This window comes from Pseudovirgaria hyperparasitica, assembly GCF_010093815.1.
Source record: "Pseudovirgaria hyperparasitica strain CBS 121739 unplaced genomic scaffold EJ05scaffold_2, whole genome shotgun sequence".
NCBI classification, from domain to species: domain Eukaryota; kingdom Fungi; phylum Ascomycota; class Dothideomycetes; order Acrospermales; family Acrospermaceae; genus Pseudovirgaria; species Pseudovirgaria hyperparasitica.
Genome location: NW_022985550.1, coordinates 1,430,115 through 1,443,451, shown reverse-complemented (window position 1 = coordinate 1,443,451; position 13,337 = coordinate 1,430,115). Strand labels below are relative to the sequence as shown.

Below are 13,337 nucleotides of genomic sequence, written 5' to 3'. Positions count from 1 at the left end.
TACTCATCAGGGCTCCCGAGAGTTTTGATTGGGAAGTGCACAAGGACCAGGGTACAGAATGTTCAAGTCGTGTGTCTCGCAAGTGTCATTGCTTGGGACACTGTACGGGTTTTCTCTTGGGCTGCTACTGGCTTTCATTTGCAAGATTGAGCCCGATTGAAACTCCGACGACGTATTTGGAGCTTAACAAAGAGGCGAGATCGCCAAGTTACAGCGAACTGGTTACATTGAACCAACAACACAGTAAAGTCTCAAGTTCCTTCCATTGTCTCATCTTCACTATCGACCTCGGGTTCGTCAACCCATTCATCATCCTCATCATCCTCGTCGTTTGCTAGACCTAGTGTCTTGTCCAGTTCCTCGACCAGTTCGACCGTGTGATCCCGTAATCGATCGTCTTCATAATGCAACGCTTCGTATAGCTTCAGCGCCCTTTTCAACCATCTCCGACTTTGTGTGAGGAGCGCTGAGACGTCACTCTTGTCTGTCGAAGAACTAGCCGTGGACTTGGCCTCCTCTCCAAGCAAGTAGAGACACCACCCTCCTAGATACCAAGCTTCTACACTGCAATCGTCCTCTGTCGTTAATCTGTCAAGCACCTCAAATCCTTCTTCCTTCATGTCTGCCTCCATCAAAAGACGAGCTAGGCTGATCCTTGTCGGGAAGTCGGGCACTTTTGCGTCTTCAGGGGGCAAGTCTTTCCATATGTCCAGGCTTCGTAATAGGGCGGACTGCGCATCTTCCATCTTTGACTGTGAGATCCGTACATTTGCAAGCGTTTGGAGGACCTCCGGACTGTTGGGCGCGACTAGCATTGCCTCTGTGACAACGGATTCGCATCTGGCCTCCGCATCTTCTTCCCATCTATCCACATTCAGTACTTGGCACTTGCTATGATAAGGGTGTGGGCAGGAAGACTTACGAAAGATCTGTCATGTACACCTCTACCACTCCACATAACGCATTCGCCATCTTGATCTTCTTGTCACCTAATAACGCCTCTTGCAGCGGTGTCCGTTTCAAGAGACTCTCAAGATGCGCAATCTGCCGTCTAAGGATCGTTGCGCCTTGCTCGAAATAGCGAACACTCTCGGCACCACCCTCTTCGCAGAGTTGCGCCAGCCATAGGTACTTTTCTGAACCTCCCCCCGACTCTTCTGGAATGCTGCCTTCTGGATCTAGTTCTGCTGCAATTGTGAAATATTCTCTGGCGGTATCAGCATCGCCCAATTCCACACAGATCTCCCCAAGTAGATTAAGTGCAGGCAATGCTTCTAAACGTGGCTCTTCTGGTTGCGGCTGTAGGATAGCTAGTGCGCGACGAGCTTGTATCAGGGCCTCGTCGGGTTGTGATGTCTGCAGCAATGCAATTGCTTCTGCGAGTAAGTCTTCCGGCCTTTGCTTGGGCTTCTTTGGAGCTCCATTCTGGTTTGCAGGATTCTTGCTCTTCTTCGATCTACGATTGCGATCTTGTGGTTTTGTCGGGGCCATGGTTGTGATAATAAGTGGTATACACGGACTTTCATAGCAAAAGGAGGCCGAACACGAAGTTACCACTGTAGAGAATCTTGACCTCAAATCGCGAAATCTTGGCGTCCAAAAAAATTTGGCTGCGGCAGAGCACACGCGATCGACGGGTGACGCTGGCGACCCCGCTAAATCTAGCCCCGCGACAAAGCTCAGGTCAACATCGAGCGCACCCGCTGTACTTCTCAGTAAAATGGGTATAGAAGAGCAAAAGGAGGAGAGAGAAGTCCTCGACTCGATCTTTCCAGATGAAATTACAGGTATGCTTACCTTAGTTCGTGATTAGAAGTCAGATATAGCTCATACTGACCTCTCACTTCTCAGATGTGACAGACACCGAATACCGCGTTTCAATAGCGCTCGACGTATCACCAGATTACTCAATTGATGGCGATGATGCCGAAGAACTGCGTACGTTATTCATACGAGCGCACTACACGAACGTCATAGTCTCATGCATCTTTAGCGACGATACTCCTGCACGTCCGATATCCTCCAGACTATCCAGATGAAGCCCCCGAATTGGACATATCAGCCCCTTCGAATGCGCCCAAGCACCCCCTTCTTGACATTCAAGAGGATAAGCCTCGGCTACTGGAGTCCCTTCAAACTACAATAGAAGAGAATATAGGAATGGCTATGGTCTTTACCCTCGTTAGCACTCTCAAGGACAGCGCTGAGCTCCTAGTCACAGAGCGACAAAAAGCAGAGGAGGCAGAAAAGGAATTTGAGGCAGCAAAGGCAGAAGAGGAAGAGAACCGAAAATTTGTCGGCACCGCAGTGACAAAGAAATCGTTTCTGGAGTGGAGAGAAAGGTTTCGACAAGAGATGGTCGAGGAGGAGAAACGTAAGCAAGAAGAGAAAGAGATTGAAGACAAGAAGAGGCGAGTTGCGAAGGAAGAGAAGAAGCTTACCGGCAGGGAACTATGGGAACGAGGCCTGGCTGGTAAGACAGACGAAGAGGACGAGGAAGAAGGCGCCGATGGCTTAGAGGGACTGAAGCGATTAAAAGTGAGCGGATAAAGCGAGGAACCGATTTGCCTATAAATCAAAAACATGCAAATTCAACGCCATCCGTGGAATCTTCCGGATAGGTCCAATTCTCAAGGTGCCCAGGCGCATGGAGTGCATCAGGAGGCCCTGGCAATGTCTGATAGGTTTGGTACACCCACCGCCTGACGAACCAGACAGTCCACCCAAAGTGAGCATACATACGACAAGCTCACAATTAGATAATCTACCGAGTCACTAAGGAATATAAGAGTAAAAATCTCGGTCAAGTCAAGCTCGACCATGGGCAGCTCCCTGTCGTACACTGTTGGCAAGGTACTGAAGATGTAAGAGCACTATTACCCCCTATCCAATCCTCCTCCACACATTCTGAGCCGAAGGTCTGTCTGGGCGAGCAAGATACGCAGACAAAAATGCTCAACACCTTGAGATCTTTTAGCGTATCTTTGTAGCAACAGCAACCTAGCAGGTATGTATATATGTATATATATGATCCAATCATACCAGTCTGTATATGCATGCTTCCCATTCCTACCTTCATTCAGGAATCTCTTCTCTCGTTTGCCTCTCTTTATTTTTCTTTTTGATCAAATTCACCTGGCACATCCGTCTGCGTCGCCGCCGGCGCATACGCCGTGAAAGCCTTACCTTCCGAGACCAGGATCCCTCGCGCAGCCATTCAGCTTATATTCCAAGTCTCCTCCCCAACCTACCGTTCACAGGGCTGGCAGCAGCAGATGTATCGGCGGGTTACTCGCAAATTCCGCTGATCTCTTGATGGCCGCCGTTGTTAGGGCTGCTGTCTACTTCGCCGCTGATTTGACATTGTGAGTGATTACAAGAGGGTCTAACCGGAAGAAGGGAAAAGTAAATGGATACGAACTGAACATAGAGGAACTTGAGTGGAGCAGGGGTAGGGCAAGAGCTGAGAGCGATCCTTACATCAATCTTACTGGTACACCCTAATTGGCGTAGCAGCAAACGTATGGAGAAGTCTGTTGCGACGATGAGAAGTAGAAGTCGTCTGAGAACGAAGATCACGAGTTAGTAACACGAATTGGGAAGTCTGATTAGGACGTGATAGTCCGCATGTTGGCGAGAACTGAGCTGTGTATATATACTATACTATACCTAGTATGTACATGTATATACATACATGACATCATATACCCCCAGTCTGCACCACAGTTTGCCTCGAATCTTTGAGTATGAGTATCTGAAGTATCTCGATGTCTAACCGTCAGTCCACATGGATAGTGTATGTAGTGCATGGAAGCAACCAGGGAGGTAGCCAGAGGACATTGACCGAGGCATAGTTCAACCTGCAAGGTGTATGGATGGATGCTCGACCTGAGCTCATGCCCCCGGCTTTAATAGGTATATACCTAAGTGACCTTGTCAACTACCTCTTTTGTCTTCTTTTCTTCTCTTTCCAGCGCTGTATGTTACGAAAACATCTTCAATACGCCGTGTTATATGACACCTATGCCAAAGAGGAGCGATCTACTCGTCTACCTATACCAGATACCAGCCACGGTGCACACTATATTACTTGCCCATCACCAATCGATTTCGAAAAAATGATGCTGAACGTATGGCAGCTTCTAATGCAATGTGGCGGAACGCCGCATGACAGAAGTGGTGTATAAGCGGAATGAGAGATATGAACAGACGGAGAGAGCTCTGAAAGGGTTCCTTGAACGTCGTACATACCTGGAGGTCTGGCTACGGTGGGCTGTATAGTTCAGATTTGTCTATGCCATTTCGACAAAGAGCTGGGAAGGTTCTGTTCGTGTCATGGTGGTCGTTCATGATTGCTTGCTCTTGCATATAAAATCAGCGACGCAGATCAAGGCAGATCTAAACAATGTCAGATGGAGAAGTTGCGGCAATGGACAGACGTGACGCAACACTGACGACCACCCGACAACGTTCCACTATCGACTTCACGGACTCCACGATACTGCTGTAGGAGCCTTAGCTTCCGGCACGTCACGGAATTTATCGACAACTAGACTTCTTCCCGAAAGATCGGGGACATGAATGAAGACCGCCATGACTTGCAATGCGAGACATAAAACAAGGCTGGTGGGGCCATTTGGAAATAGAGTCTGGACTGCTCATAGACATAGCAAAACTTCCTAAGGCGAGCGTCTTGGCTGCGATGCGTTCTGCGTGGAGACGCGATGTGTGGCATGAAACTACCTGCCTGCAGCGGGATCCGAACGGAGTGAGTTTCACTTCAGGTGTATCATAAGCACGTCTCTCCCAGGGACCACTATTCTCAATTCATTGGATGACCAAGTATATGCAGAACGACGCAGCGTCTTGTTTGAGTAACAGGGACACACGTTCATGCGCGTCATGTATGTCAACGGCGTTCTGTCGGGTATTACACAGCTACCTCCGGTGGCTATGTCAGAATGAGGCGAGAGCGCGCAGTAGCCTCATGGCAGATATTAAAAATAGCCTCACAGTCGCCATGCATGTAAGCATAGAGCATGCCCGACATGCAAACTGCATGGGCTTTTTGCGAGTTAGATGTCTCGGGAGCAAGTGTTTCCCGGACTTCTATCGAACAGCCCGCGTTCTGCGTCGGAGTGCGAATCATGCACCATCAAGAATTGACGTAGCCATGATACATGTCTATACTGTACTACGACAGTCAGTGGGATGCTCTCGACAAACTATTGACGTACTGTATAGACCGCTAGCTTGAATTTGAATATTGTGCGGATATGCTGTGTCTTAGGTAGTAGCACATGCCGATGCCATAATAATACGCCATATTATTGCTGCGTCCGGGTCTGGTTCACGGGAACCAGCGGTGGCGGGTTGACCCGCGTTACAAGCTGACAGCGGACGGCACACGGAGGTTCAAGGATCACTCCCTGTCAAACAGCCCTATCAAAGCATTGGCGCGATTTCAAAAGATTTGTTGGTAATGACATGGACACAGACAGGTCCAGGACCTAGTAATCGTGGCATGATGCTTGTACATAAAACGTCGTACTGCTCTCTCGGCTCGTGGGAGTAGTAAGATGTACCGCAGTCTTGGTGCCGGTGGAGAAGGTTGGGCATTAACCCTAACGCACCCTTGACAGGAGACGTATGTAAATTGCAAGTTCCAAATGGCGCCTAATCGTATCGTTCCCACCATATTCGACCATATAACAATTAGTTACGATGACTCGCGCAAGAAAATGTCACTGCTGCAGTGGTGACGGATTCACTCTCAGTGGATGGGAGTCGCCTGCCGTTCTTCCGCGTCCGCCATCCGTACTGAAGACCTGCTGTGATCCAATGGGAAACGGACGGACAAGGACGCTAGACTGGGGTAGTAAAACCACCCAATCAGATCAGAAGATAGTCAGGGGGCAATGCAACCGAGGGCCGATATTCAAAGCTTGTGGCCGTTAGATGAGAGGATCAATCGAGGTGTTGCGGTGGAGTTCAGACGGCGTGTCGATTGGCTATCAGCAAGGATATGCCCGCCATTCTCAGCCTGATCCGGCGAACAGGCCAGCTTACAGCCCAAGCAGGCTAACTTGGAAGAATTGGAGCTTACTGGAAAGGAATGGCGCGCGTCTTTGTAGCTAGAGGAATGGACGCGGCAGGAGAACAGGAAACAACGTGGCCGCCCGTTACTTGACCCTGTGTGCATACACTACGTCGACAACGGTCGCTTTTACTGCCGTGTTTGACTCGGTCGCGCAACGGACGCACATGGACACATCTTCGTCAGCTTACCGTGAGCAAGCATAGCGCTGATAGAAGTCGAGAAGCAGTGTGTGGCGTGATAAAAGGGGATGGCTGATATGGGGATTAGACATGGGCTGAGTCATGAAAGAGAAAGGTCATTTTAAAAGGAAAGAGAACATAACAACGCCGCTGACGGACGGAAACAACAACTTAAGGCGTAGCGTAATTTAGAGCGTAAGCATGAAGGGATGTGGGTGCACAAAAATAAATGTGCAAGCCAAGGGGCAGAGGATTAAATGAGCACAATGGAAAAGAAGGCACGGGCCAGGTAGACAGTAGACTATAGCCAATTAACGACGCTAAGTTCTCCAATTTCAGCCAGTAAAGGTAAAGAACTTTTAAGCGGCGTCCATGTAACGTGAGAATTATATGCGAATGAAAGTCCGGTACAAGAGAACCTTCTAGCCTTGTAGGAAGTGCAGACTTCCAGTTCCAGTATAGGCAGTAAAGAAAGAGAGAAACAAGTAAAGAGGGAAATGACCTGTACTATGGTTAGGCAGGCACTACCCAGGTACCTGTAACTATTACTTGGGCGTATGCCTGGAGTAGTCCAGGAACGGCGCAAGGGCGGAGCGTGCCTTCCCATCTTACCTGTTCTGTTGCACGTCTCATGCACATGGCGGGTGGCTCTTTCCTCAAGGTCCCGTACGTAGTAGTAGTAGTAGTAGTAGTAGTAGTAGTAGTAGTAGTAGTAGTAGTAGTAGTAGTAGTAGTAGTAGTAGTAGTAGTAGTAGTAGTAGTAGTAGGTAGGCACGCAGCACACCTACAGCAGCAGCAGCCTCAGCAGTGCAGCAGGCGGTACAGCAGCCCCTTTTGCAGGCCTTACATGCCCGATGCTACTTCTCGACTGCAAGGCAAGGTGATTACTGCAGATGATTACTTGTTCTCCTGTCTACTGTCTACTGTCTGCTGAATGCTGAATGCTGAATGCTAAGTGTCCAGAGCAACAGCTGGGGGCCAGAAGAAAGTGGAAATAGTCAAGACCAGGCATCCCACGGCGTGGAAAGTCGAGAGTCTCAAACCTAATTTGACCCCCGACTAGCTAGCAATAGCAATACATACCTGCACCTGGGCTGAATAATGATAATTATAATAATAATAATAGTATTCATGGCACCCTGGGTAGTGAGCACAGGCTGACTAGCACTGGCTTTCCCGGACCTCCCTCCACTCAGCCCCGTCCGCCGGCGCCCACTCAGTAGGCACTCGGCCAGATTCCCCCCATAACATGGCGGCCCCAGCCCCCCCGCGTTGCTGCGTTGAGGCTAGCTTTGCCCTCCTGCAACACTGAAACGGGCGGGCTACCTTACGCTGTCTAAGCCTGTCTTTCCATTTCCTCTCTAATATTCCCATTCTCATCCCTCATCCGCGTCACGCTTTACGCTCCACTCCACCGTCCCATAGTCCACTTCCCCTGGCCTTGTCCTCTTTCAACTCTAATGCCACTTTGAATCTCGCGACTCGTCCATTCCTTCGATGCGCGCGTCCTATACCTCTCACAATCGCTGCTTTTCACGCCTCGACTAGCGCGTCTAGCTCTGCTCTCAAGACTCACCACTCATCACCACTCGCTCCCACGCACACACCAACAACACACACATCCACACGCACGTCAGGCTCCCTGCTTCTTGTTCGTTGCTCATCACAGCTCGTGCGCACACTCGGGGGAAAAAGGAACGCGAGCTTGCTCAGACAGGTGGATCCCCCTTTAAACTGGCCGACATCCCTGCTCATCCTGGCGAGCCTACTTCCCACTGCGAATTCGAACGTCAACCTGCAAAAGCTGTCGCATCTTCCACGACAGCAAACACTACACTCTGTTCTTCTACACCGCCCCAGTCTACGTTTACACCGCTCCATTCTGATCTACAGCTTGTGTCTAGACCTTGCGTACAAGTGCTCTCGCTGACGAGCAAGCCTTGAAGCTCTTGCCAGCGCATTACGCTTTGCTCCGTCCCCAGATTTTTCCGAACCAAGCCTCATCACCACGCCCACTAGGCTTCGTCGATCTCCGGTCTGCAAAGGTATCATCTTTGTGCGCCCCTTCCAGACGCTCTACTTGCGCCCTTGCTGTTGTATCTTCCTATTACTACGAGGCTGCGCTGCCCCCACTCGACACTGTCGTCGCGCTCTCTCACTTTTCAACCCTTCAACCACGAACCACCGAACTTACAGTCACGATCTCAACAATTCGTTTATCAACGAACTTCCTAGACAATAATAACGCCGGTCTTTTCAGGGCAATCACTGTTTAATCTGACAAGCGTCTTCGCGAATCATTCACCTGACTAGTGGCGAGGCCTAGTCACCAACGGACCGTCAGTACATGCCCGAGCGCGGAAGATTAGTTGTGCAGCCTCCTTTTTCTGCACGGCTCTTGGCCTCACGCACAGTCCACAACCATCTCCTCTTCTCTCTCAACGGCGCCCAGCCGGATGGTATGGTCTCGACGTTATTATTCCTTTGATCGCCTAGTCAAAGAGACCCTGTCGGAAGCCCACCCGCTTACCGTGGATTTGGACCTTCATCATCAACACCTCTTTTGACCAACTTCTGCCGCTCCTTTTCCTAAATCTTCCACACCTTGCATCGAATTAGGCCTCCGCATATCTCCTATCGACATCAATCCGAACGGACCTCCTCTCACCTACTTCACTCCTCTACCAACAGGACTGCTCGGTGGCGCTGATAATCCGTCAACGGAAATGGTCCCCGAGAGCTCATAGATTGTCAAAGTCATACATACTGAGGATACTGCTGTCTCGCGTGGCTTCGCTTACACGGTCTTCCAGTAAACGTGATAGCTTCGACAGCACGTCTCCGGGCACAGGAGCCGTTGTCGCGTCCTAGGTTTTATATCCACAACGTCCACAATGACGGTCGCGTTTGACCCCACGCACCGGGTTTACTCCCAAGGTGGTCGAGCACCACTATGTCTGGAGGACAAATACGAGATTATGAAGGAGATTGGCGATGGAAGCTTTGGTAGTGTTGTTTTAGGACGTGTTCGCAGCGCTGGATCGCATGTAGCACGCAGAGGTTCACTAGTATGCTTCGACCTTGAAGCAATTCGGAACTTCACTAACTCTTGATTCAGGTAGCCATCAAAACCATGAAGAAGACATTCGAGCACTTCAACCAATGTCTAGAACTCAGAGAAGTCATCTTTCTACGAACTCTGCCAAGTCATGTTCACCTTGTTCCTGCTCTCGATATTTTCCTCGACCCTTACAGCAAGAAGCTCCACATCTCCATGGAATATATGGACGGAAACCTTTACCAACTGATGAAGGCGCGAGATCACAAGCCACTTGATGGAAGCAGTGTGAAGAGCATTTTGTTCCAAATCATGTCTGGACTGGAACATATTCACCACCACGACTTTTTCCACCGTGATATCAAACCAGAGAACATTCTTGTATCCACATCCGCACAGTCGGACTCAGGAAGCGCTTTCCGGAGATACTCAGCCCTTGTCACGCCACCTTCCACACCACCATCATACACAATCAAGATTGCAGATTTTGGTCTTGCCCGAGAAACTCATTCCAAACTTCCATATACGACTTATGTCTCAACAAGATGGTACAGGGCACCAGAAGTACTTCTACGAGCCGGTGAATATTCCGCGCCAGTCGATGTGTGGGCCATTGGTGCTATGGCCGTGGAAATTGCAACATTAAAGCCACTCTTCCCTGGTAGCAACGAAGTTGATCAAGTCTGGAGGGTTTGTGAGATTATGGGAAGTCCGGGGAGATGGGTTAACAAACAGAATGTCGAAGTGGGCGGTGGAGAATGGAAAGACGGGGTCAAGCTGGCTCAAAAGCTTGGTTTCTCATTCCCGAAAATGGCGCCTCACTCAATGGAGACGATTCTGTCTACGCCGCAATGGCCTTCCGACCTGGCAAACTTCGTAACATGGTGTCTGATGTGGGATCCCGCCCGTCGACCTACATCGTCCCAGGCCCTGGGACACCCTTACTTCGCCGACGCCTACGATCCTCTGAGACCGAAATCGTCAGCTTCACGACTACTTGGCCGCAAACACTCTGACATTAGCAGCACAGATCTCCGCAGTGACGGAATGAAGGCTTCTTGGTTCAGACGTTCTCTAGTCGCCCGCGAAAGCGCACCAGCCGTCCCACAGCACAATCCAATCACGGGACCTCTGTCACCAAATCCATCACCAGTGCATGTGCAGGCTCCAGAGTCGACTTCATCTGCGACGAAAGTTCGCCCAAGCGCAAGTAAACGTGCTACCTGGACAAACGGCATGCCCAACAATGCTGCGCCGATGCCAATCTTACCATCGATTCGACCAGTCTCACCTCTCTCTGCTGCTGTCACTGCCCAAGCCAATGTGCGACCAGGTGAAGTCGACGAAAAGGGTTCTAAAAAGATTGGACGCCAGCTATCGGTCCAGTCGCACAATCACTATGCGGATCACCATCGTCAGGAAGCTGAGCGGGCTCTGAATGGCCAATCCCGCGTGATGTCACCCCCAAGCAGTCACAAGGAAGGCTTCTTCTCACATCTACGAAAGCGTGCTCGGAGATTCTCGGGCCGTTATCAGACCCCAATGTCTCCCAACTCGGACGACATTGAGGCGAGCGCTGGTTGTGCACCTTGGGGTAATCTTAGCAACCGGCAATCCATGGTTGTCGAGACTTCCCAGGCTGTCAACAACGTCCAGCCTCAGCAGAACGACTTGTCTGAGCTCGACAAAGCCCTGCAAAGCGTACGATACAGCCTCGATGTGGCTGCTCAAGCAAATGCTGCGGCGCTACCAAAGGCTGTTAGTAATCCCATGCTGAAGCGTCACCATTCTGTACCACATCAACAACCTGCTATCGGCGGTCCTCCTCCCGTGGCAAATGGGAGTGCTCCGGTATCAAGTCGCACTCGTCGTGCGTTGAAGCATCCTGGCCCAACGCATCGCTATGAAACACCAGATGAAGAGGAAGAACTCCTGGACGAAGCGTTGACGTCTGCACACAAAGCTGCCAGCCGTCTTGACCGTCACTCGCACCAGAAGCCAGGTACCCATGAGCCAACACGCCCAGCCATGTCGCATACAATGTCTGAACAAGGTCCTGCGGCCTCGTATATGACACCTTCTCACTCAGCGAACCGGAATGAGGTCAGTTTCGGACACGACTGCTGCACGACTCCCACCAAACCAATGACCATTCATAATCATAAGACTCCACCGCAAAACCATGAGACTGTCAGCAAGTGGCCAACGCCACCATACGACGAAAATGACTGGGCAGCGACCGCAAGTGCAAGTATCTTTGCCGCTGGCTCACACTACCGCTAGCTGTGAACAATCTAGTTCAATTAGCTTCACAGCACACACCGTCTGGCACGGCTTTGCATGAGCATTCCCACGTCGCGTCTCACATGTAGCATCTGGTGCGGCGTTCCGTAGGCGTTCCGTCTTCTACTACAGTAGGAGTCTTGTCACGCCGAGTCCGACTTACGGCCGGACTCCAACCTCTCATTAACAACTTTACTTCATTTTCTTCTCGAACGATTTCCATGGCGCATCCTGGTATCGATTCCTCCAGCATAGCTTTGTGGCCTCGTTTCCTTTGTCGATTCCCTTTGTTAGTGCCTCATACCCAAGCAGGTCATCATGAGACCTAGCTGCGTTCTCATTTTCAACTACATCTACCCAGATTGTTCTACCCGGCGATACCTCTTAGACCACTGCTTTCAGCTACTATCTGCGGCATTTTATTTACAGGGTGGAGCGGAACACTTCGAAGTTTTACCACCTAGCATTTCTTTTGTTCACCCACATCACATTCACATCTAGGGAATCAGCGCAGGGTTTGGCCGCGCTCGACAAAAGAGATTTCCTGCTGCCGCAGTAGCGGCTTTTGTACAGATAAAAGATGCCCAGAAAGGGTTGGCATTGTATACCTACACCATGTAATATTTACCATCTATCCGTACTCCCCACGCAGTGGATGGAGCCTACGGCCAACTTGAGAAAGGAAGATGATTTCGTTTCTTGATGTTACTATCTTCCATATCTGCCATTTGATATACACCGATGCGTACTAGACAATGCAGCTCGATGTTCCTATTCTTGCTCCTCGTATGTTCTCGACACCTCTGGGATCACCGTTTAAGTCTAAGTACTCTATTGATGATACTAGCTCGCTATGCGATTAGAATGGCTCGTTGTCAGTCGGTACCCGTAGCAACACCACATATGACGCAGGATTGATGGGCTTGGAGACATACGGGAACACAGTGTTTATTGTGTGGGCTTCAGTAGCAAGGTACGACAAGAAGGAAAAGCGATCTGTCTTGTGAAACAACAGCGAATTGCACAATGTGGGTCGCAAGCTATTCCACCCGCTACAGCAATAGGAAGTCTGACTAATGGTTTACGCCTCGCCTGTCGTGAAGCCTCAATTCAGAATCTCAAAGTCCCGAAATCCTAACAAAACGTCCAAGAAAAGTGCCGGTTGGTGGTCTTGGCAAAGGATTTCAACTGCCGGACCTGCCGTCCAATTATATTGCGTCCTTGCGGTATAACATCGACAATTGTTCAACGATCGTCATCTTATCTCTCTCACTCTCTCCCTTCCTTCCGTCACGGTCTTCATATATCGCCCTCGACGATATCTGCCCAGGACATTCCCTTCCCCGATACTTTCACCCAGCCCGAGCTTTCACTACTGTCACTATTGTCACTATTATCAATACCATGATCCGGTATTATGAGCTTGTTTTGGTCGACAGCAGCGAAGTCAGGGAACGGTGACAAAGGCGTCACTGGGGGTTGAACTCGAGTTTTGGTGGCAGGTGGGAGTCTGACAGTCACCAAGCTACCGAAAGTGATTGTCTTCGCTGTCATGGTCTGTGGAGAAGCCGGAGGGGCAAGTGTGGACTTGATTTGAGGCGCCGTTTTGGACTTCGCATTGCTGTTGTTGTTGTTGTTGTTGTTGTTGTTGTTGTTGTTGTTGTTGTTGTTGTTGTTGTTGTTGTTGTTGTTGTTGTTGTTGTTGTTGTTGTTGTTG

General features: G+C 50.1%; 5 protein-coding genes across 5 annotated transcripts in view; 2 read left to right on the top strand and 3 right to left on the bottom strand.

Annotated features, from left to right (window-relative positions):
- Positions 1–106: 106 nt before the first annotated feature.
- On the bottom strand, positions 107–1,704 carry EJ05DRAFT_507624 (TPR domain-containing protein). The gene is made up of 2 exons (XM_033747942.1): positions 923–1,704; positions 107–864 (listed from the first exon to the last, which is right to left on the bottom strand). The coding sequence occupies exons 1-2, from the start codon at positions 1,489–1,491 to the stop codon at positions 252–254; spliced, it is 1,182 nt and encodes a 393-aa protein (XP_033604480.1). The 5' UTR covers positions 1,492–1,704; the 3' UTR covers positions 107–251.
- On the top strand, positions 1,607–2,646 carry EJ05DRAFT_194698 (RWD-domain-containing protein). The gene is made up of 3 exons (XM_033739693.1): positions 1,607–1,787; positions 1,852–1,938; positions 1,994–2,646. Exons 1-3 carry the CDS (start codon positions 1,721–1,723, stop codon positions 2,548–2,550), a joined length of 711 nt encoding a protein of 236 aa, XP_033604479.1. The 5' UTR covers positions 1,607–1,720; the 3' UTR covers positions 2,551–2,646.
- Positions 2,647–6,213: 3,567 nt separating this feature from the next.
- Positions 6,214–8,331, bottom strand: EJ05DRAFT_535320 (uncharacterized protein; the record flags this gene model as incomplete). The annotated part of the gene is made up of 5 exons (XM_033749242.1): positions 6,214–6,781; positions 6,892–7,063; positions 7,363–7,373; positions 7,887–8,074; positions 8,195–8,331. 5 exons carry the CDS (start codon positions 8,329–8,331, stop codon positions 6,702–6,704), a joined length of 588 nt encoding a protein of 195 aa, XP_033604478.1. The 3' UTR covers positions 6,214–6,701.
- An 842-nt stretch (positions 8,332–9,173) lies between these two features.
- On the top strand, positions 9,174–11,620 carry EJ05DRAFT_496904 (kinase-like protein; the record flags this gene model as incomplete). The annotated part of the gene is made up of 2 exons (XM_033746464.1): positions 9,174–9,347; positions 9,398–11,620. 2 exons carry the CDS (start codon positions 9,174–9,176, stop codon positions 11,618–11,620), a joined length of 2,397 nt encoding a protein of 798 aa, XP_033604477.1.
- Positions 11,621–12,683: 1,063 nt separating this feature from the next.
- The window catches only part of EJ05DRAFT_472961 (uncharacterized protein), a 2,112-nt gene continuing 1,458 nt past the window's right edge, over positions 12,684–13,337 (bottom strand). Inside the window, exon 2 of the mRNA XM_033743287.1 lies at positions 12,684–13,249. Coding sequence (XP_033604476.1) covers positions 12,920–13,249 — 330 coding nt within the window. The 3' untranslated portion in view covers positions 12,684–12,919. The remainder of the gene's footprint in view (positions 13,250–13,337) is intronic.

Excerpts from the sequence above, each read along its gene's own strand:
- EJ05DRAFT_507624 (XM_033747942.1), bottom strand. The coding sequence starts at position 1,491 with ATGGCCCCGACAAAACCACAAGATCGCAATCGTAGATCGAAGAAGAGC. Across the intron at positions 865-922 it reads GTGTACATGACAGATCTTTC|ATGGGAAGAAGATGCGGAGG; the intron begins GTAAGTCTTCCT and ends GAATGTGGATAG.
- EJ05DRAFT_194698 (XM_033739693.1), top strand. The coding sequence starts at position 1,721 with ATGGGTATAGAAGAGCAAAAGGAGGAGAGAGAAGTCCTCGACTCGATC. Across the intron at positions 1,788-1,851 it reads CTTTCCAGATGAAATTACAG|ATGTGACAGACACCGAATAC; the intron begins GTATGCTTACCT and ends CTCACTTCTCAG. Across the intron at positions 1,939-1,993 it reads CGATGATGCCGAAGAACTGC|CGACGATACTCCTGCACGTC; the intron begins GTACGTTATTCA and ends ATGCATCTTTAG.